The 20,593-nt window shown below is 51.9% G+C and overlaps 1 protein-coding gene across 1 annotated transcript in view; it reads right to left on the bottom strand.

Annotated features, from left to right (window-relative positions):
* The window catches only part of Angpt4 (angiopoietin 4), a 37,280-nt gene that overhangs the window by 921 nt on the left and 15,766 nt on the right, over positions 1 to 20,593 (bottom strand). The window contains exons 2-8 of the mRNA XM_028887453.1: positions 18,806 to 18,961; positions 16,578 to 16,699; positions 14,206 to 14,444; positions 10,207 to 10,322; positions 7,694 to 7,795; positions 5,213 to 5,379; positions 1,085 to 1,215 (exon numbers count right to left, since the gene is read on the bottom strand). Of these exons, the coding sequence (XP_028743286.1) occupies positions 1,085 to 1,215; positions 5,213 to 5,379; positions 7,694 to 7,795; positions 10,207 to 10,322; positions 14,206 to 14,444; positions 16,578 to 16,699; positions 18,806 to 18,961 (1,033 nt within the window). The remainder of the gene's footprint in view (positions 1 to 1,084; positions 1,216 to 5,212; positions 5,380 to 7,693; positions 7,796 to 10,206; positions 10,323 to 14,205; positions 14,445 to 16,577; positions 16,700 to 18,805; positions 18,962 to 20,593) is intronic.

Below are 20,593 nucleotides of genomic sequence, written 5' to 3'. Positions count from 1 at the left end.
GGACTGTCGTCTTGGGGTGCCAGCTTGCTGAGGGCAGTGGGCTGGGTATGGGCAGAGGTGAAGCCAGAGCTTTGGAGGGCAGCAGAGGCTCTGGTCACAGCTCAGGCCCCTCTGTGACTTCCTGCTGTCTCTCTGACACCCCTATCTCCCTGTTTTGTCCTTGACAACCTCCTACCATGCTCTGTCATGTCTTCCCGTTGTTCCCTCTAGAGGTCTCTGTGTGTCCTCTGTCTGTGTCGTCTTCCTTGTGTGGTTTCTGTCCTTGTTGAACTGTCTTTCCGTGGGGCTCCGTCTCCAGTGTGCTTTGCACACCCCCTGCCCATCTGTTGGGTTTTATTCCTCTCCTTGCTCTGTCTGCCGTCATCTGCACCTCTCTGCCTCTGCCACTTTGTGTCACTGTTGGCCTCCTCTGGCCCTGTTCTCTATGACTTGAGTCTCTTCCATCTACGTTTCTCCTATCCCATCTCCTTCCCCTGGCCTTTGCTCCTGCCAGAGCACTGCCTGACACAGAGGTGTGGAATGGACCTGCCTTTCCTGCCTCTGCTCTCCCCCATGCTGTTTCCACCTGGCCTGGGGAGTAGGGGAATCCTCAGACAATTGATGGACTCATGCTTTCCTGGAGCTACTCTTGGTGTCTCCCAGCTGGTCTCTAAGGAAATCTAGGGGTGTCTTTATAGGAGGTACAACCCCATGGGGACTCCAGTGACCTGGAAGAGGGAGGTTTGTCTGGAGCGTCACCAGGAACATCCGCCTCCAGACATCATTTGGACACACCCACTTCTAGACATCATTTGGACACACCCACTTCTAGACATCATCTGGACACACCCACCTCCAGATGTCATCTGGACATATCCTCCTCCACCTCCAGATGTCATCTAAGCACACCCACCTCCAGACATCATCTGGACATACCCACCTCCAGACATCATCTGGACACACCCACCTCCAGACATCATCTGGACACACCCACCTCCAGACATCATCTGAACACACCCACCTCCAGACATCATCTGGACATATCCTCCTCCACCTCCAGACGTCATCTAAGCACACCCACCTCCAGACATCTGGACTCACCCACCTCCAGACATCATTTGAGCACATTTGCACATGCAGTTATCATTGTCCATGTCGCTGGTGCTGAACTTGGTGCCGCGTGGAGCCAGGCTGTTCTTGAGCCCCGTTGAGCTGCTGCTTGCGTTCACAGAGAGGCTGGAAGCCCAGGAGAGGGGTTAGGGTAAGAAAGGGGTGCAGAGTCAGGTTGGTGCTCCCCAAAGGGCTTTGTTCTGGCAACGTTTCCTTCCTGATGTTTTTGCAGGGGAAACAGCCTGCTCTGATGCCCAGGCCATCCATTGTCCCTCCTGGTGACCCTCCTCACTTCCCTGGGGTCACAGCACTCACTGCTGTTGGCTCTTTCTCATTTGCTGAATTTGGGTCCTAGAGAGCTCTGAGTGGGAGACACAGAATAAGGACAGCAGCCAGCAGTCTTTTGAGCATCTCGGCTCAGGGCTAGGCATTGTTACAATGTCTTGAGAGGGCTAACTCGTTTCCATTTACACCTCACAATACCTTTTTCTACATGAGGATGTGGGGATGCGAGAGCCAAAGGAAGCTGCTCAGTCCTCAGAGTCAGTAACTGTCAGAGCTCTGGTCCAGTCTGGAGTGGCTTGGTATGGGCAGGCTTGCATCCTTTGCCTGCCAGCTTCGGCCCTGTAACTTCAGTGCACTGCAGCCACTCTCTTCCACACCTCTGCCTGAAAGCCTTCTCTGGACACACCAGCCCCCATGGATCAACACTCAGAAAACCCCCAGCTAGGGAACAGAGGGCTTCTAATTCCTTGCCGGACTCTGTATCCCTGGTGACTATGTCCAAGCCTACAGGGTGATAACGGCTGTGGAATGGGGGTAGGGCTGAGTGCCTGCATTCAAACCCCAGCATGGCCGGTTGGTCACTGCCTGGCTCTGAGGCTTCGTGTCTTCACTTATTCAAATGGTGCCAAGAGACTTACTGTGACTTTGTTCACCTTGTGATTTAGTGACATCAGCAGGTGAAGTATGCTGAGGGCTTGGGTGGGGGTCAAGCCAGTCTTTCTGACTTTTCCTTTATAAGTGGACACTTTATGGCCCCAGAAGCCCTACACATTTGGGACTGGGGATTCAGTCCTTGGGACAGGTGAGCCTGGCTGAAAAATCTTGCCTGAGCAGCTGAGGCAGGGATTGACTTGGAAGCCACTAAGATGCTTCCATTGTAGAGGGAAGCAGATGGCCGGGACAGCCAGGGTAGGACCTCACAGCCAGCCCTGCGGGCCCAAGGAAGCATAGGGCCTCTATATGGCTGACTCAGTCCATGCCTCTTACCCAGAAGCTCTATCTGTCTGTGGCAAGGCAGGGCATTCATGACCAGCCACAAAGGCCCAAGTGTGCCCTTACATGTGCAGCTCTAGTCCTGATGACCCGTGTTGCATAGAGGTGAGACCATCTAGGGTCTCCAGGGTGGGGACTCACAGGCTGCCCACCCACTTACAGGCTCTGGCTTCTTCCTCTGGCCATTAAACTCAGTCATGTCCCTCTTCTTTCTGGGACCCAGAACGGGAGTCAGTGATTCTCTGGGGGCCTCAGGGTCCAGGAAACCTCACTTTGATCATGTATGCCTGAAGAAACCCAGATACTTGAATCTCTTGTGAATTCCCAAGTGAGAGCATGAAGTGTATCCCACCATGTTCAGAGGGTTCCTGTCACTGCATCTGACAAACAAGGGCGCCTCCTGCCTGTCACTGCTAGCCCTTTCATCCCCTCCTCTGGGCTTTTCTGTGGGTCCTCCTGCCTTAGCTGCTGACTTGGAGTTGGGACCCAGTATAAGCTGTCATCCATATCCCCCCTCCCCCTGCTCCTCCTTTGGCAGTTTCCAGGCCTTTCAATGGTTTCCATGACACCAATGCCCTCCTCCAAGCCAGTATTTCTGGCTTTTCCTTTATAAGTGGACACTTTATGGCCCCAGAAGCCCTAGGGAACATCTTATTCAGGTTTAGATGTATAATCCAGTTGGATGTATGTGTGTGCATGTGTAGATGGTGTGTGTGTGTGTGTGTGTGTGTGTATGTGTATACGAGTGTACATATATGTTTGTGTGCATACAGAGGCCAGAGGACAATCTCGGGTGTTCTTCCTCAGGCATTTTTAAAAACTTTTGGAGACATGGTATTTATTTCATTGGCCCAGTGAGCTCCAGTGAGCCTCCTGATTCCATTTCTCCAGCACTCGGGGTATAAGCATGTGCCTCCACGCCTGGTTTTAAAATTTTGGGTTCTGGGATTGAACTTGGATCATTATGCTGGAAAGGCATGAACTTTATTGACTGATCTATCTTTCCATCCCTTTCTGCCATTTTTGAGGACACTTAACTTTCTGGGATTCCCCTCCAAAACAGAAGCCTCGCCCCTCCCAGGAGACCTCTTTGATTGTCCTGATACAGCCCCTGGGTATTGACCCTGGCAGCTACTACCTCTCTGGAGGAAGTGGGTTGCCTGTGAACATGTCTATCCCGTACCACACTATTACCACACTGGGATATGAGCAGCTTTGAGGAGGTAGGTCCAGGCCAGAGTCTTTCCCAAGTGACCAGCGCACTCCTGACATAGGGCAAGTTTCAATATCCTGTCATTAGGGCTCTGCAGCCTATTAAGTACATGCTGCTCTTTGAGGCAGGACAGAGCGGGTAGCAGGGAGCTCTCCATGGTTCAGAGACAAAGCTAGAGGTGTATGAAAGACCACTCTGCATGCAAGAGCTTAGGGAAGGCAGAGACCTGAGCACAACTTGGTGTGGTGGAACACAAACCTCGTAGACGGTTAGACAGATGTTGGGTGGTGTAGTTCGGCCTTTGAATCTAGCATTTAAAGATCTCCAACATTTACCCAACACTCACCAAATGCTAGGTGCCTTACCATATAGGTTAGGAGGATCAGGGCATCCACTCAGCAAATGAAAGGGTAGAGGGATTTGCTCAGGGTCACTCAGAAAGGGGTGCAGGTGGGACATGGCCTTTCCTTTAAGGGTCATTGGCATCAGTAGGCACCATCAGGGTGTGTCAAGTTCCCCCTGATCAGCTCAGAGGATCTGGAGCACCCCGGTTCAGCCCTGCACAGCTCTAGGGATGCCCCTCCAGCTCTGTCTCCTGCACCTCAAGCATCAGGGTGGGCGGAAGGTCCACTCCACTGGAGGAAGCTGGGACATGTCATAAGAAAAGAGAGGTATGGAGAGGGATGCCAGGGGAGTCCCTAGGTATAAATTTATAGGGAGAGAGTCATTTGGAAATTCCCTGGGGGGGGTGTGTGTGTGAAAGAGCTTCCTCAGCTTTCTGGAAGTTGTCTGCAGTTGTAGAGGGGACAGATGTCAGGGGGCATCTTTGCAGCCCCATGGGTGTGTCCGTGAGCTCATTCTGGCCTGATTCAAAGAGAGCCAAGACACCGGCTTGATTTGAAGATCAGTGGTGTCTCAGAGGGGTGACATCAGAGAGTGGAGACACAGTGGGTTTGATAACAGGGGGAGAACTAAGTTCAAATCCAGGATCCACCTAACTCGTCATTTTAGACAAAAGGCTCGTTTCCTTATCATATAATAAACATGTATCAGTATATATAATGTCTGTCTCATAAGACTGAGAAGAGAATTACACTGTATCCAGAACATCGCAGGTACCTGGGAAATGCTTCTTTTCCTTACCACACACCATAAACCCGGCAGAGGAAGGGGCGGCAACCTTGATGGCTTGACCATAGCCTCACTCCCAACACTGCTGAAGAGCACAGAGGACGCTGACCTCGCTGTGCCCCAGTTTTGTTCAGCACTGCAAATGGCAGTGTTGGGGAGGGCTCTCCTTTCTCCCTGCGTGGGGGCTTCCGCACCTTCCCACAGGGCCCAGGACAAACTGGGAAGTCAGCCCCGACTCCTGCTGTCTGTAAATGGGGTGACTAACCTTGGAAGATCCCTTCTTGCTCTAGGCACGGTGGCGTCAGTGACAGTCTCTTCACCCCACCCAGTGGCCGAGATGTGCTGAGTGCTAAGCAGCCACCTCCAGGTCCCGTGACGTGCACCCAAATGGGGGCCAGATGGTGGAAGTAGGAGACGCCCAGGGAATGACCCTGGGTGAAGACTCTGCAGCCACTTGCCTTGGGACCCCAAACCACCCACAAGCCTGGGCCCCAAGCCCACCTGTACCGCTGCCTCTCATTGCCCAGCTGGAAGTGCTCATACTGGATGGAGGTCTGGCGGCCTTCCCAGTCCTGCAGCTCCACACGCAGCACACAGGCCGTCCTGCTGGTGAGGTGGTGCACAGCCTCGTTGCCCAGCCAATGTTCTCTAGCCACATTACCAAAACCCTGTAGGGGAGGAGAGGGAAGGCTGAAGAGGGATGGGGAGGTGGGGGTGTCTGTGGCTGAGGAGCTGGGCCAGCCCAGGCTCCATGGCCACTTATCCAAGGTCAGTGCCTAATGAGCAAGTTCGTAAGAACAGTGTGCACAGGCCTGGGGCAGGGGCTCCCTCCCAGGGACCAAAGATAAAGTGTTTGTAAAATTCAAACCTGCTAAAAATAACTGAAATCGCATTCCTCCCAAGTCAGAAACACTCAGAACTCATTTGTGGTGATGGAGATTGGAACAGCAGGGGGATGGCTCAGCGGGGCAGAGCAATTGCTGGGCAGGCGTGAAGGCTTGAGGTGAAGGCTTGAGGTGGAATCCCTAACACCCATGCACAAAGCAGAGACAAGAGGACCACAGAGGCTTGCTGGCCACCAGCCTAGCTTCAGGCTAGTAAGAGACCCTGACTCAAGGGAGTAAGAAAGGGCGTCACAGAGCAGGACACCTGACACCCTCCACTGGAAGCATGACTGGAAGCACAAATCCATACGTGTGTGTATACGGCACAAGTAAGCTCACACCCACAGACAATAAAATAAACATAAGAAAGAAACAGCCACTACCTTTGGGGACGCACCTAGGGAGAGGGGGCGCAGGGGGCTTTCCAGGAAGTTGGGTATTTAGGTGTGAACGGCAGTCACATGGGTGAGCCTGTGGGGGGATTCACAGCGCTTTCTGCTTTATAGTTGTGGACTCAGCTGCTTGCAAGTTAAGCCTCAGCGGGAAGGAAGCGGCTGAGCGGCTGAGCGGCTGAGCCAGCTGCCGGGCAGGAGTGGCAGGAGCACATTTTCCCAGAAGCAGGAGAGAGGCCCAATAGTTTCAGCAAGAGAGAAATGCAAGGCCATAAGTCCTCAGAGTGTCTTTGTGACCCAAGCTCCAGGGTAGCAAGAAACTGATGACCTTGGCAGAGAAATTTCTCAGGACCAAGGACAGGGGCACACAGAGTCTGCTGTTGACTTGATCTGCTGGCTGCTTAACGCTTTAAGTCTTTATCTGGAAGATGGCTGGTGGACACCGATTGCTTGTGAAATCTTTTTCTATTTCTTTTACTTTTGAAAACTTTAAGGGCTTTTAAGTCAGCTTGCCAAAAATCCCATGTTCAAAATTTAACTGAAAACGTAAAATTGGAAGGCAGCTAAGCACTCACTGCCATCCTATACAATACACGTGTTCCTAGAGGCAGCAGCCCCACCTTGGAGAATTACCCCTATAATCCTAGCATTGTGAAGGTGGAGACAGGAGGATCAGAAGTTGAAGGTCATCTTCAACTACAAGGAGACTTTGAGGTCAACTTGAAATACAGGAAATCCAGAAGATGAGGAGGAAGAAGAGAAATTTGTCTTGTAGATGTGTTACAGATGTGTACAAAGAAGAGGAACTTCATAGAGCCTTGAATTCTAGTACTCAGGAAGCAGAGGCAGGTGTGTTTTAGGCCAGCCTGGTCTACATAGTGAATTCCAGGACAGCCAGTACTATATAGAGAGAGATTCTATGTAAAAAAAAGAAAAAAGAAAAGGGAAAGAGGAGGAGAATGAGGAAGAGGAAGAGGAGGGAGAGGAGGAGGAGGAGAAGGAGGAGGAGAAGAAAAGTTCATTAAAGTCATATAGTCAGAGAAGACGGGGAGTTATCTTTTCCCATTTCATTCTTTGCATTATTCTTTCATGTATGTGTGTGTGCATGGAGCATGTGCTGTGTATGCATATGCGCACATGTGTGTGTGTGTGTGTGTGTGTGTGTGTGTGTGTGTGTGTGTAGTGCAGAGGTCAATCCCAGGGGTCACTCCTCAGGAGTTGTCCTCCTTGTTTTTGAGATAGGATCTCTCACTGGCCTGGAGCTCACTGATTCACTAGGCTGGTTAGTCTTTGAGATCCAGGGATCTGTCTGTCTGTCTCCAGATCTGGAATCACAGGTTTGTGCCACCCTTCCCAGCTTTCTTATATAGGCTCTGGGGATCAAACTTAGGTCCCTGTGTTCACCCAGGAAGCATTTCACTACTGCGCTACCTCCCAAGTCCCTCCTGGGAGTTGTTAAAAAGCATTACCAATATGCATGTGTTACTTTTGCAAATATTAAAACAAAAATAAAATTTCATTCTTAGGATACATGTGAGAAATGTCAAAAGAGGGCTCAATTTGAGGTCGGGGTCTGGAAAAGCAAATGAGCCTGGCTTTAGATGAGCTGGGCTTTTGCCCTGGGGAGAGGTAAGGGCAAACCAGTCCCTACCCACAGCACCCCCTTCACAGGCTCTGGGCTGGGAGCCCCCAGAACAGCACATTACCTCTTTGTATTCCTCCCAAGTCCTCTGGAAACTCATGCTTCCGTCCTGCCTGCGTTGGATGAGAGTCCAACCACCTCCATCAGTCTCCATGTCACAGAACACCTGGTAGGGGGACACACAGCACAGCTGGAAGCTCTCGAAGTGCCATAAGCCAGTCTAAATGTAACTTGACTGAACTCTGCCCTTCTCCAGCAACAGTGAGCCTGAGGTCAAGAGCATCAGGAAAATCCAGACTCAGACTCCCCACTCACTTCCATTATCTTTCAAGGAGGCAGGTGAGAGGCAGAAGAAGGGCACCCTCTAAGAACCTCCTCCTCGTTTGTGAAGTGGGGCTGTTAATACTGTGAACTCTTTATGCCCCAGTTTTCCTCTGCAAATGATATACAACATGGAAAACATTCCGAATAGAGGCACACACACACACAAACACACACACACACACACACACACACACACACACACACACACGAGGTGCTTCTGATTTGTTAGTACTTCAGGGGTGCAGCCAGGGTCAAAGTTCACGTTAGACACCTGACAGGAACAACTTGAAGGAGGAAGGACTTATTTTGCTCATGGCTTAAGAGTTTTTTTGGGACACAATTGCTCGGCATTCTTTCTTGGGACAAAACATGGTGGTGAGAGCGTGCGTGCGTGCGTGCGTGCGTGCCTGTGTGTGCATGCGTGCCTGTGTGTGCGTGTGTGTGTATGTGTGTGCTGCTTTGACTAATGGTAGATAGGAAGCAGAGAGTGAAGAAGGACTGTTTCTACTGACCCACTTTTTTCTAAGAAGGCTCTATTGTCTATACTTTTCAGAACCTTCCAGAATAGCACCACTAGCCAAAAACCAAGTACTTGGCTCATGACCTCATGAGGTCAAACCATAGCAAGCAGAGGGAATTGGATGCAGTGTAGACACAGGACTCGCTATTCCTATGGGCAGACTGGATTAATGTCTTCTGAGCACCTACGCACTAACCTCTGTTCAAGGCAGGGGTTGTATGTGTGAACAGATGAAAGGTCCTTTCTTTCAGAGGGCTTGCAGCCTAGCTCAGCTTAATCTTCCAGCCTGGATTTGCTCACACATTCTTCCAAATGGTTCAGTACATGTTCGTCAGACAATGAACATGGGTATGTTGCCTGGCCCTGCACTAAATGCGTTATTATATAATAGGAGATAGATAAATCACAGGGCTGGTTGGCTTTGGGGGAGGCTTTGATAGGGTAAACTGACTACTGGGAGTATGACTGCTTGGGTAGCTACAAGGAGGTAGTCACTGGAGACTCCTGGAAAGCTTCCTGGAGGAAGTGGCTTTGGAAGAGGGTATCAAGTGATGATGTACTTCTAAGTAGAGGTGGATGGAATTTTCAGAGAGAGAGAGAGAGAGAGAGAGAGAGAGAGAGAGAGAGAGGAGTAGGGCTCAGCAGGCCCACAGAGGGAGGGAAGGGAAGGCAGCTGTTGTGGTGAATGCAAAGGGTTCAGGGAAGCCCAAAGTGGTGTGCAGCTAAGAGAGACCAAAGACACAGAGATCTGTGTTCAGAACTCTTGCCTCCCAGGCCACCTCCTGTCTCTCCACCAGTGGCTCCAAATTCCAGCCATTCACATCTGCCCACATTCCACCGCAGCTGAACTTACTCAACTTCCCAGGACACATTTACTTTCGAAGTGCTCACACCCAGAGGGTAAAAGCCCATTGGAAAGGAAGCCTTATCAGTATTGTAAAGGGAAAGCCAGAGACACTCGCCTTATCCAGATGCCTGTAAATACCAGGAAAGCAAGCGTGTTCTGAAGAACTGGCTAGACTGGCCAGGGCAAGGTCCTTGGCTTGATCTCTTTGTGTGGAAAGGGGAGTGTGGCAGCTTATGTAGAAACACAAAAGTCAATCTGGGGTCAAACAAGGCTACTGCCCCCAACACATGCAGAAAAGTCAGACTGGAACTTTCCCTAAGGATCGCTTCTATTCTCTCTGGCCTGCCCCAAACCTCGCTCCTGGCATCTGTACTTCCCCTGACCCCCTATCGCAGGGGAGAGGCAGATGGACAGACAGACAGATGACTGTCAAGCTCAGGGCACCCTTGGAACCTCTCACTGGATGGCACCCCTCCCCCTACCATTAGCCCATCACCAGCTTCACAGACACAACTCCTGCTTCTCCTGGACTGTGCGAACAGAATAACCTGCTTGGGCAAAGACAAACAGGAGTGCCCAGGGCCATCCGTGACATGAGTGGCCGGCCATCTTTACCAACAAAGAACAGTTTCCTGAGACTTGGCTTAGAAACCTGGTTCTGGAGAAGTTGGTGACCGGTATATGTCTAGGTGCCAGCTTTGTGAACTTCTGCTTCATCCCTTCCTCAGAAACCTGCCTGGTGTGAGTTTCCAGAAACAGGGCTCCTGCCTTCTCTGGGCTCTCAGATGGGGGTAAAACCTAGTATTGATGTCATGCGGTGAGAGGGTCTGTCAGAGAAGCTCTCAGCTCAGCACCTTGTCAAAGACCCTGTCCAGGAGCGCCTAACCTTGAGAGGCCTTGTCATGTTGGCCACACGGATGGTGTAGACGCCGCTGGTGTTGGCTCCGGAGCGCTTGATCTCTGCACAGTCTTGGAGCAGCTGCTTAGGTATCTTTAAGGAGACTGCAGCAGGACAAAGCAAATGTCAGCTGTAACACAGGCATGGCAGTGCCCACCGGGAGGCCAGCACTGGGTAGCAGAGGTGGGAGCGTCTGAATTTGAGACCTGCCTGGATCATAAGATCTTGTTCCAAAATAAAGGAAGGAAGGAAGGAGAGAAAGAAGGGGAGGAGGAAGAGAGGGAGAAACTGAAAGAGGGAGAGAGGAGAAAACATCAGCTGGAAGTGAGTGGAGAGAGAGAGAGAGAGAGAGAGAGAGAGCGAGCAGACCAGGCTGGCACACCTGCCTGCTCTGTGCACATTCTGACTGGGGAGGGATGGGGACAGGAAGATGAAGAAGGTCTCTTCCAGGAGGGGAGGGTGAGCTGTGACCATCCAGGCGAGGTGGGGGGTGGGTATCTGTGCAGAGGGAGTAGCATGCTATCAATATCCCCGGGTAGGAACAGCTCTCTGCAGGGGATGCGGTGAAGGGAGGCTCATCGGTGTCCACCCTGAGATTAGAGGCACTGGCACAGACAGGGTGAGGAGAGGAAGAACAGCAGGAAGCCTGGCCTTCTGCAGACTCAGCAGCTTCAAATGCCAGCCAGAGAGACCTGACTCAGGGCTCCAGCAGAGTGCTTTGCCCGAGTGGATCGGGCTGGAGCAGGGGATGCCCAAGCTGCCAAGTTCCAGCACATGGAGAGGGCAGGTGACACCTGCCTCTCACCGAGGCACTTCCCATGCCCCAGGGCAGGAAACTGAAGCACAGGATGAGGACTGACTTAAGGGCTCCCAGCCTCCCCTTCCTGGAGTGCATTTGGGAAGGAGCTGGGCTTTCCTATGGCTCACCGACAGGCTGGATCTCCTTCAGCCCTGGTTAGAGACCACTCATCCTGCTCTTTCTGGAAGTTGATGACTGGCCTTCAAGGGCCCATGTATATTCCCTAAGCAATGTGTTCTTGAGACCTGTTAATTTAATGACTGAAATCTACCATGACCCTCTGGATACACAGGGAGTTAAAAGTCATCTGTCTATCTCACTTAGGCTTGGGATGAGATTCAACTAGAACCCAATCTCTCTGAGAGGCAGGGACCTAAGGATGGAGCTGAAGTTGCGGAGGGATGGTTATCAATACAAATAAAAAGACAGGATGCTACCAGAGGCGGGACTACCTGTTTGGGCCTTGTACCTGGATGGTGGCTCCCAGATACTGTCGTTGAAAGACACATTTGAAGGAGGCTGTTTCATACCACAAATGAAATGTCTAGAATGTTTTCTGAGCAGGGGTCTCCAGTACCAACATGTCAGCAGCCCCTAGATCCCCACAGCCCATAGGGATGGGGGGGGCAGACAAATACAGGGGAGGTAATGGTTTAGACACAAGCAGGGACAGGCCATGCTGTACCTATCAAATCAGGGCAGGGCTGGGAGCTGGCCTCCCGTTTCTAGCTACTCTCTCCGAGGCTCTGTCCACAGCCTATGTCCTCAGTGAACAGGAGCAACAATAACAGCCCAATAAAAGTGCTTTTTCCTGGGACTGTCGTGTTGGAGGGTTTCCTAGGAGCCAGGGTCTGTTGCGAGCATCTTGGGGTCAGGAAAAAAATGATTCAGGGGACAGCATAAAAATAAAACAGGACTGATGCAGCCATGAAACAGTCCGATGGAATGTGTGCCCGGGTGCTAACCCTGTCCAGTTACACTCCCTCCTGGCCCTGGGCACCACACAGAGCCCCTGTCATTGTGTGGCCTTCATTGTGTTCCCTGCACAGAAGGGCTGGAGGCTTCTGTCCTACCATGCAGGTGAGCGGTCACATGACTAAAGAGGTGAGGGAAGCAGCCAGGCTTGAACCCTGCTCTCTCCACTGGCTGGTCCTTCCCTGCTGTGGGATGTTCTGTATGGCAAATGTTTTGCTCTGATTGGTCAATAAATAAAACACTGATTGGCCCGTGGCTAGGCAGGAAGTAAAGGCGAGACTAACAGAGAGGAGAAGAGAAAGAACAGGAAGGCAGAAGGAGTCACTGCCAGCTGTTGCCAGGACAAGCTGCATGTGAAGATGCTGGTAAGCCACGAGCCACGTGGCAAAGTATAGATTTATGGAAATGGATTAATTTAAGCCATAAGAACAGTTAGCAAGAAGCCTGCCATGGTCATACAGTTTATAAGCAATATAAATCTCTGTGTTTGCTTGGTTGGTTCTGAGCAGCTGTGGGACTGGCGGGTGACAAAGATTTGTCCTGACTGTGGGCAAGGCAGGAAAACTCTAGCTACACTTCCCCTCTCTATCCTTCCCTGGGCTTGGGTGTCACAGCTGAGTACAGGGAGATGGGCAAATAGATTGCTGATGAATGCTGCTTTCACACGGGCAAGGATGTGTCCCTGTCTTCACGGTGTGACTCTGATTCCCTGAGATAGCTGGGCTTCCCCCCCCCTCTTCTCCCCAGGTACCACTGGCTGGGAGAAAGCTCTGCAGATATAGGATGCCGGCTTCCCACCAGGCTTCAGCATGCCCTGACTCATCCTTTGCTCAGCTCCCCTTCACCATCTCCCATGGGTTCTCTATCTGTCCAGAGGGCGAAAAGGAACTCCCGAAAGTCTTTTCCTGGTGACAGTCAGGGACAGGTGTTTGGACAGCGAGTGATGAGTGCTTGACACAATCTCCACTGGGCTCCGGGAACAGACATTCAGCCACAGCGGGAGGCGGTAGAGCTGTAGGCCCCCAGAGAAAGGCACCAACCCAGGCCCTGTCCCTGTCTGCGAGAAACCATGGGGCTCATTCTGGTTGTCTTGCTGCCAGGGCTGTACACAACCCCATAATGGCTTCTCGTCACTTTCAGGTTAGAAGGCATCTACCTCTCCTATTCATGGCTTCCGTGGCCTGCTGGACTTAGGGAGAAGTCATGGCGGGATCCTCCGCTCCAGTTTCCTATCAGGCTGGGACCCCTTCACATGCTTAAAGCTGGGTACCTTACTGAAGGCCCAGCTCCTCCAAAGTGGTTGCAGATTGTCCCACAGCAGGAGCCCTTTGGCATCTCCCCTGCCAAGCCAGTATCCACTCCGTACTAGTCTGTGCTTTCTAAAAGAAATCCACCTCACTTCGCTCCTCTTGTGCCGCTGCTGGCCCTAGGCTGAAGTGCCCTCTTCCCAGCTCAGCCCCTTAGCCTTCTGAGCTGTGGAAGCTGTAGGTGGATAGTTAAGAGTGCCTGGGATACAGTGGGCCCTCAGTGAAGACGCATTTCCTCCTCCTTCCCACTGAGACCTGCCAAGCGGTGGGAAAGTTTTCAGGAGACAGAGACCACGGCAGCTGTGTGCTGCTGGGTTCCTGCCACCCAAGCCCTGCCTGGCACACAGTGGGTGCTCAATAAATGCTTGTTGACTGAGTGACTGCAGATGGAACCGGGCATGCCAAAGAGGGCTGTGGAGCAAGGTAGGCATGTCTCTCCTTTCGATGGCAGTCTGGGGAGGCCATATTTCTTCCCACTTCCATATAGCTCTCTATAGGAGCAGGAGCATTAAGGGGAGCAAATTCTTAGGACTCATTGTGTCTGACTCCTTCATTTTATGGGGAAATCGAGGCTCAGGGAGGCATGTAGCAAGCCAAGCAAGAGGAGCTGCTTTAATCTGACACTTGAAAGGCAGAGGCAGGTAGATCTTTGAGGCCAGCCCAGTCTACGTAAGAAGTTCCAAGCCAGAGCTATCAGATAAGACCCTGTTTCAAAGGAAAAAAAAAAAAAAAAAGAGCTGGGACACAGACTAGTCAGTGTAGGCTGCGGTTGTCTGGGCTGTTATCTCATCTCTGTTCAGCAGATGGGGAAACTGAGGCCAGAAGTAAAACAGGAGCATGACTAAGGTCTCTTCCCTCCCCTCTGTGGCTCTCCACCCCCGCCCAAGCATACTCCCCCCTGCTCACCAGGGCGCTGGTCCTGGGCTACAATGCGAACCAGGCGCTGTACCAACTCCACCAGCTGTTGCTGCTGCTGCTGCAGGGAGCTGGAATTGCTGCTGAGGGCCTGCAGATTCTGCTTCAGGTTAGTCAGGGCTCCAGTCTGGTGGCCCAGGAGGCTCTGCAGTTGCTCCCTCTTGTCTTGGAGGCTGTTCATCTGGGCCTGGTGCTGGGCTTCCAAAGCCTGCAGCCTGCTCTCCAGTGCCCTGCCAGGTGGGGCACACAGGGGTAAGCCCAGGCTCTCTACCCCCAGCGCTCACCCCATCCCCAGCTTCCATTGGGGCTGAGTATGACAGCTACACACACTGTGCAGAGACTCAGAGATGCTCAGTGTGTGACTCTGCCACAGGGTCACACAGCCTGGTAGTCTGTGTCCACTGTAGCTCAGATTGAGAGGGAGAGAGGGGGAGCAGGTTGTGGAGTCACATGAATAGTAGTGAGTAGAGAAACGAGGTCAACAGGGTGGGACCCAGCAACAAGCAAGTAGTCACAAGCAAAGCCCAGAAGCTGTGTCTATGACTGGTGTGCCTCCCCTCAAAGGAGCCAGTCTCTAGGGAGTGTGAGCATGATACTGCTCATATGTGAGAAAGGGAGACATAGGAGATGTCCAATGGCCAGGACTGGTGGGTCTGTTCTGTTTTGGGGTTCCCAGGATTGCGCTACAGCCATGGAGAGGATGGAGGTGGAGGATGGAGGTACTGGTGAGGTGTGAGGAAGAGGAGGTGGGGACTAACATGGCAGGGCAGAGCCTCTGGTAGAACCCCAAGTGTGGGAGACAAAAAAGAGAGGAAGAAGAAAGGAATGCACAGCAGTATGGAGGTGCTGGGGACAGACGGACAGGGTGTGGAAAGACTCTAAGAGCCTCAGTGTGGATGTCTGGAAGGAATGAGACAGACACCCTGAGTATGACAACTGTACACACCGTGGAGGCTCAGAGGTGCTCAGTAGCTCAAATCAAGGAAGGCTGAGAGGCTGTGGAGTCACACAGGCGTGAGGAGAGGAACAAGGCTGGGCTCCGATAGAACAGGTACGTGTGACTGGCTTGCACTGCTGGCGTTTCTATATTTGTTCACCTAGCACTAGGGGTGGAAACCAGGCCCTGGATCATATTGAGTGAATGTTCCACTTCTGAGCTGAGCGGCGGCTTGCTTTTATATCACGTGGGTCCATTAGCACAATAAGCACAAGGCATATCTTGGTATAAAAAGCAAAGACACATTTAAGAAAAGGAACCTTTTCACTCAGCTCTCCTTCTTTAGGAGTTTTCTACTGTCTGTGGGAGATGAGAGTACTGGTGTACCACTGGGTAGATCAGTAAAGCGCTGGACATGACCTTGATGTCCACTGACATCTGAGGAACTCTGGGAAGTTGGAGAACGGAACAAGGTGTGCATCATTCAACTGCAGAAGCAGGTTATGGGCCTCGGGTGTCAGATTTCCCTGCCTTGTCTCTGCCCCAGGGTAAAGACTGTTTTTGTCTGTGTAAGTTCAGGTGTCTCCAGTGCATGCTTGTACAGAGCACCAGACTGACAGTGAGGACAGATGCTGGGAACTGCTTTGTCCAGGAAGGGCATGTGGACGGATCAGGTCAGGCTTGTGCACTTACAGTGATGGAAGCCAGGGAAAGTTCACACTGTGGATTGTAAGGTGTGAAAATTGTATCTTAATAAAGCACTGAAAATTTAAAACAGAAAGAGAGATGGGTGTGGTGGGGCAAGCCTCATGCCAGTCCCTGAGGCTGAGGCAGGAGGATAGTAAGTCTGAAGCAACTGGGTTACATAGTGAAAACCCGGCTGAAGCGAAACAAACTGATGAAACAAAAACAAAAACTCCAAACAAGGGCAGTGTGTGTGTGCGTGCGTGCGTGCGTGCGTGCGTGCGTGCGTGCATGCGTGTGTGTGTGTGTGCATGTGTGTGTGTGTGTGTGTGTGTGTGTGTGTGTGTAGCAGGGGGATATTGAGAGGTAGAGAGCTTACTTAGCATGTGCAAGGAACTGGGTTCGATCACCAGTACCAAACAAAGAAGCAAAGTGGGGCAGAAAAAAAAAATCCAAGGAAAATGCACAGTCTCTGTTGACGCCAAATGCTAGGGCCCAGGCGTGGTGCTGCCTGGGCTAGCCTGCTCTAGCATCACCAGCACTTGTTTGGGTTCTAAGCCCAGTTCTGATCCTCACCTAGCCGTAACCTCACCCCAGCCTTGTCCCTAGTCCTAGGTCCATCCCACAGTGGTCCTTCACCCCAGTGCAAATCCAGGCCCCGGTCCCATGCCGACACTGGCCGGCTCCAGCTTCTCGCCCCAGCTCCAGCTTCTCGCCCCAGCTCCAGCCCTGCCCTGCTCACCTGTTGCGACTCTGCAGCCGCTGCAGCTCGTGGCTCTGCATCAGCATCTGTCTCTCCAGCTTGTTGGTGGACAGTGAGTTCTCCAGCATTTGGATCTTCATGTGTGATGTCTGGTTGAGGGCCTGTCCCCACAAAGCAGGAGGTTTGTGGGGGCATGCGCTATATAGGCCCAAGGGCCTGCTACTTGAAGCCTGCCAACCCATTGCAGAGTCCTAAGCTATTAGTTTCCATAGCTACTAGCTTACCACGGGCCCTACCTGGCGTATCTGGTGTCTGATTTGCCCTTCCTCATCACTGGTTTTGCACACCGGTGCCAATCTTCAGGCTCTTCGGGCTCCAGAGACATATCCTTGACCCCCACATGCAATCAACCCATCAGCCCCATCTTCCAAATGGCCCCTAACCACTTCCTTTCCCTCCAAGGCTGTATGGGATGTTGGCCTGTCCTAGCTAGTTTCAGCTGTCAACTTGACAGCCCAGAGTTATGGAGGGAGTCCCAGTATGAGAGTGCTTCTATTGGATCGGCCTATGGACATGTCTGTGGGGCATTTTCTTGATTGATGATTGATGTGGGAGAGCCCAGCCCGCTATGAATGAAGCTGCTCCTGGGCAGGTGGTCCTGAGTTGTATAAGAAAGCAAACTGAGCAATGGAGAGCCAGCCATAAGCAGCTTTCCTCCATGGTTCCTGCCCTGACTTCCTTCAGTGATGGACTGTTATCTGGAAGTGTAAGTTAAATAAACCTTTCTCTCCCTAGGTTGCTTTCAGTCACGGTGTTGTTTGTCATAGCAACAGAGAGCCAACTCGGGTGGTGGCGGCGGTGGCGGCGGCGGCGGCGGCGGCGGCAGCGGCGCCGAAGCACGCACGCCTTTAATCCCAGCACTCAAGAGGCAGAGGCAGGCAGATCACTGATTGGCCAGTGGCCAGGCAGGAAGTAGGTGGGACAAGGAGAGAGGAGAATTCTGGGAATCAGAAGGCTGAGGCAGAGAGACACTGCCAGCCACTGCCATGACCAGCAGCATGTGAAGACGCCGGTAAGCCACCAGCCACGTGGCAAGGTATAGATTTATGGAAATGGATTAATTTAAGCTATAAGAACAGTTAGCAAGAAGCCTGCCACGGCCATACAGTTTGTATGCAATATAAGTCTCTGTGTTTACTTGGTTGGGTCTGAGCGGCTGTGGGACTGGCGGGTGACAAAGATTTGTCCTGACTGTGGGTAAGGCAGGAAAACTCTAGCTACAACAACAACAACAACAAAAACCCAGAGAGCCAACTCACTCACTGTCTGCTGTCTCTCATTCAGTGTCCTGCACTGGCCTGCCAGGGCTCCCTGCTCTTGCCTTATGCCCTTCATCCCTTTCCTACAAAGCAGTCAGAGGCAGCCTTTCATGCTGTGGCCCCTCTGCTCAGAATCCTTCTGTGGAAAGCTCACCCTCACTGGGCCCATGACTCAGTTTCCCTCTGTACTTCCCTGCTCTGTCTCCCAGGACATCGCTCTCCTCCATGTTCCCGGAGTAGCCAGCAGGCTCTACCTCTGAGCTTTTATACACACTGTTCTCCTCCCTGTCTGGTGTGCTCTTCCTAGCAATTTGGCCCAGGTTGTAGGAGCACGACATCCCAGTGTCTTTCCGACCTTGCTGTCCGGACTCACAGCCCCCCATTCTACCCATGCACCCAGCACACCCCTCTTTCTCTCTGCTCTGTGCTGGTTCCCTGACATAGCCATGGAGTAATCTACAGGGGCCGTGTATCTCGCTTGCCTTCTTGGTGGGTACCAGGGCAACAGATACCTCGCTTATTGCACTAAACTGGGACCAGGGTCTCTCATGGAGTCCGGCACACAGGGGGGCTTTAGCAAACAATTGCCCCTTCCTTCTCCCCACTCCCTCACTCCCTGCTTGGCCTGTTGAGGCCACACGGTCTTTTATCATCCAGTTCTCCCAGTGTGCCCTAATCCCTGGAGCAAGGGCTTTGTCAATGTTGCCTTCCCCCAGTGCCCAGCACAGTCTTGTCATCAAGGTCATGCAGAGAGGTCAGACCCAGTGTGGCAGTCTCAGGGAGATGGCTGGTTATGTGGCTGTGTCATTAGGGAGAGGAGGCCAGGGGCCTTCAGGCCCAGAGAGGCACCCCCCCACACACACCCCTCACCGGGACAGTGGCATAGACACCAGAACAGAGAAAGGAAGCCTGAGGCACAGCCTGGCCTCCTGGTGGCCCTCCGGTTACCTGTGCCTCCACAGCAGTCAGCTTGTCGGTCTGAGCCGTGGTCTGGTTCACGAGGTTGGTGCCCAGTGCCAGCATGGTGGTTGTCTCGTTCTGGGCTGTGTGCTGCTGGGCCTGTGCCAGGTTTGACCTCAAATTCCTCCGGATGGACTGCTCCAGCTGTAGGGAGACAGAGGGCTGCAGTGTGAGGGCAGGGGCTGGGAGAAGCCTCCTGTCCCCCCCAACCCCCCAAAACTCCGTGGCAGAACACAGAGTGGCAGCTAGGGGTAGATGCCAGGTTGAGATTGTGCCATGTTAGGGCACTGCTCCCCTCTCCTAGGTTTCCTCCGCTGGCCTCTGTCTTTATTCTGTCTTGTTGCAATCTATCTCCCACTGAGCAGTCAGAAGTGTCTATGTGAGCCACACCCCTCCTTTACTCTGTGTTATTCCAGGGTTTCCATTTCACAGGAAAAGCTTGTTTTTTTTTTCAGTTTCCTCCTTAGCCAGCCTACCCCTCCCTCCACCCTTCCTTCCATCTCTCGTTCTTCTCCAGAGGCCATGTGTTACATTCCATTATGCTGTGGAATATTTGTTTAATGATACAAAGATGTGCTGCATTCTTTTATGTTGTATTTGTTTAACTCTGTGAAACTGTGTTACTTTCTCTGTCTAAAACACCTGATGGTCTAATAAAGAGCTGAACGGCCAATAGTGAGGCAGGAGAAAGGATAGGCGGGGCTGGTAGACAGAATAAATAGGAGGAGAAATCTGGGAAGAGAAGACAGGGGTGAGAAAAGGAGGAGGACTCCAGGGGCCAGCCACCCAGCTACACAGCAAGCCACGGAGAAGGATAAGAAAGGTATATAGGATAAAGAAAGGCAAAAAGCTCAGAGGCAAAATGTAGAAGAAGAGAAATAGGAGATACACACACACACACACACACACACACACACACACACACACACACACATACACACACACATATATATGTATATATATTTCCAAGACAGGGTTTTACTGTGTAGCTTTGGAGCCTGTCCTGGAACTCACTCTGTAGACCAGACTGGCCTTGAACTCACAGAAATCTGCCCGCCTCTACCCCCTGAGTGCTGAGATTAAAGGCGTGCGCCACCACCACCCAGCCTTTTTTGTTTGTTTGTTTGTTTTGTTTTGTTTTGAAATAGGATAATTTAAGTTAAGTTAGAAAAGCTGGCTAGAAACAAGTCAAACTAAGGCTAGGCATTCATAAGTTAGAATAGGTCTCCATGTATTTATTTGGAAGCTGGATGACAAGCCCCTGAAGAATAAAAAAACAACAACAACAAAAAACGAAACCCAACTATATCCATGCCTCCTCACGTCCCTCCCATACACCATGCACCCACCTTAGGTCCTTTGCAATTGCCATTCCCCCAGTACGCTCTCCCCACTCACAGGGCATACTCCCTCAGGACATTTCACTGACGTCACACTCTTATCATTCCTAACTTTTATGCTGAGCATCTCTTTTTATCTCTTACCCTCCAGAATGTCAACTACAGGAAGCCAGGGGTACAATATTGCTCAATATTCCATTCTCCATATCTAACACACCACCAGGTACACAGTGGGTGCTCAATAATTGTGTCCAAGGACAAGGAATTGCTAGGAAACGGGCACAGCATGGATCAGAGTGTAGCTCTCATGCCCTGCCTTTCCCCCAGCTTCCTAGGGGAGAGCTAGCCTGTGGCAGGGGCAGGGTGGGGTGGGCTCCCGTCTTTCCCTTGTACAGGTTTCCAGGTCCATCTGCCAAACTGAACTTTCTTTTAGCCC

The sequence above is a fragment of the Peromyscus leucopus genome, chromosome 4, assembly GCF_004664715.2.
Source record: "Peromyscus leucopus breed LL Stock chromosome 4, UCI_PerLeu_2.1, whole genome shotgun sequence".
NCBI classification, from domain to species: Eukaryota; Metazoa; Chordata; class Mammalia; order Rodentia; family Cricetidae; genus Peromyscus; species Peromyscus leucopus.
Note: the sequence above shows the minus strand (reverse complement) of the source record. Positions and strands in the feature narration are given on the sequence as shown.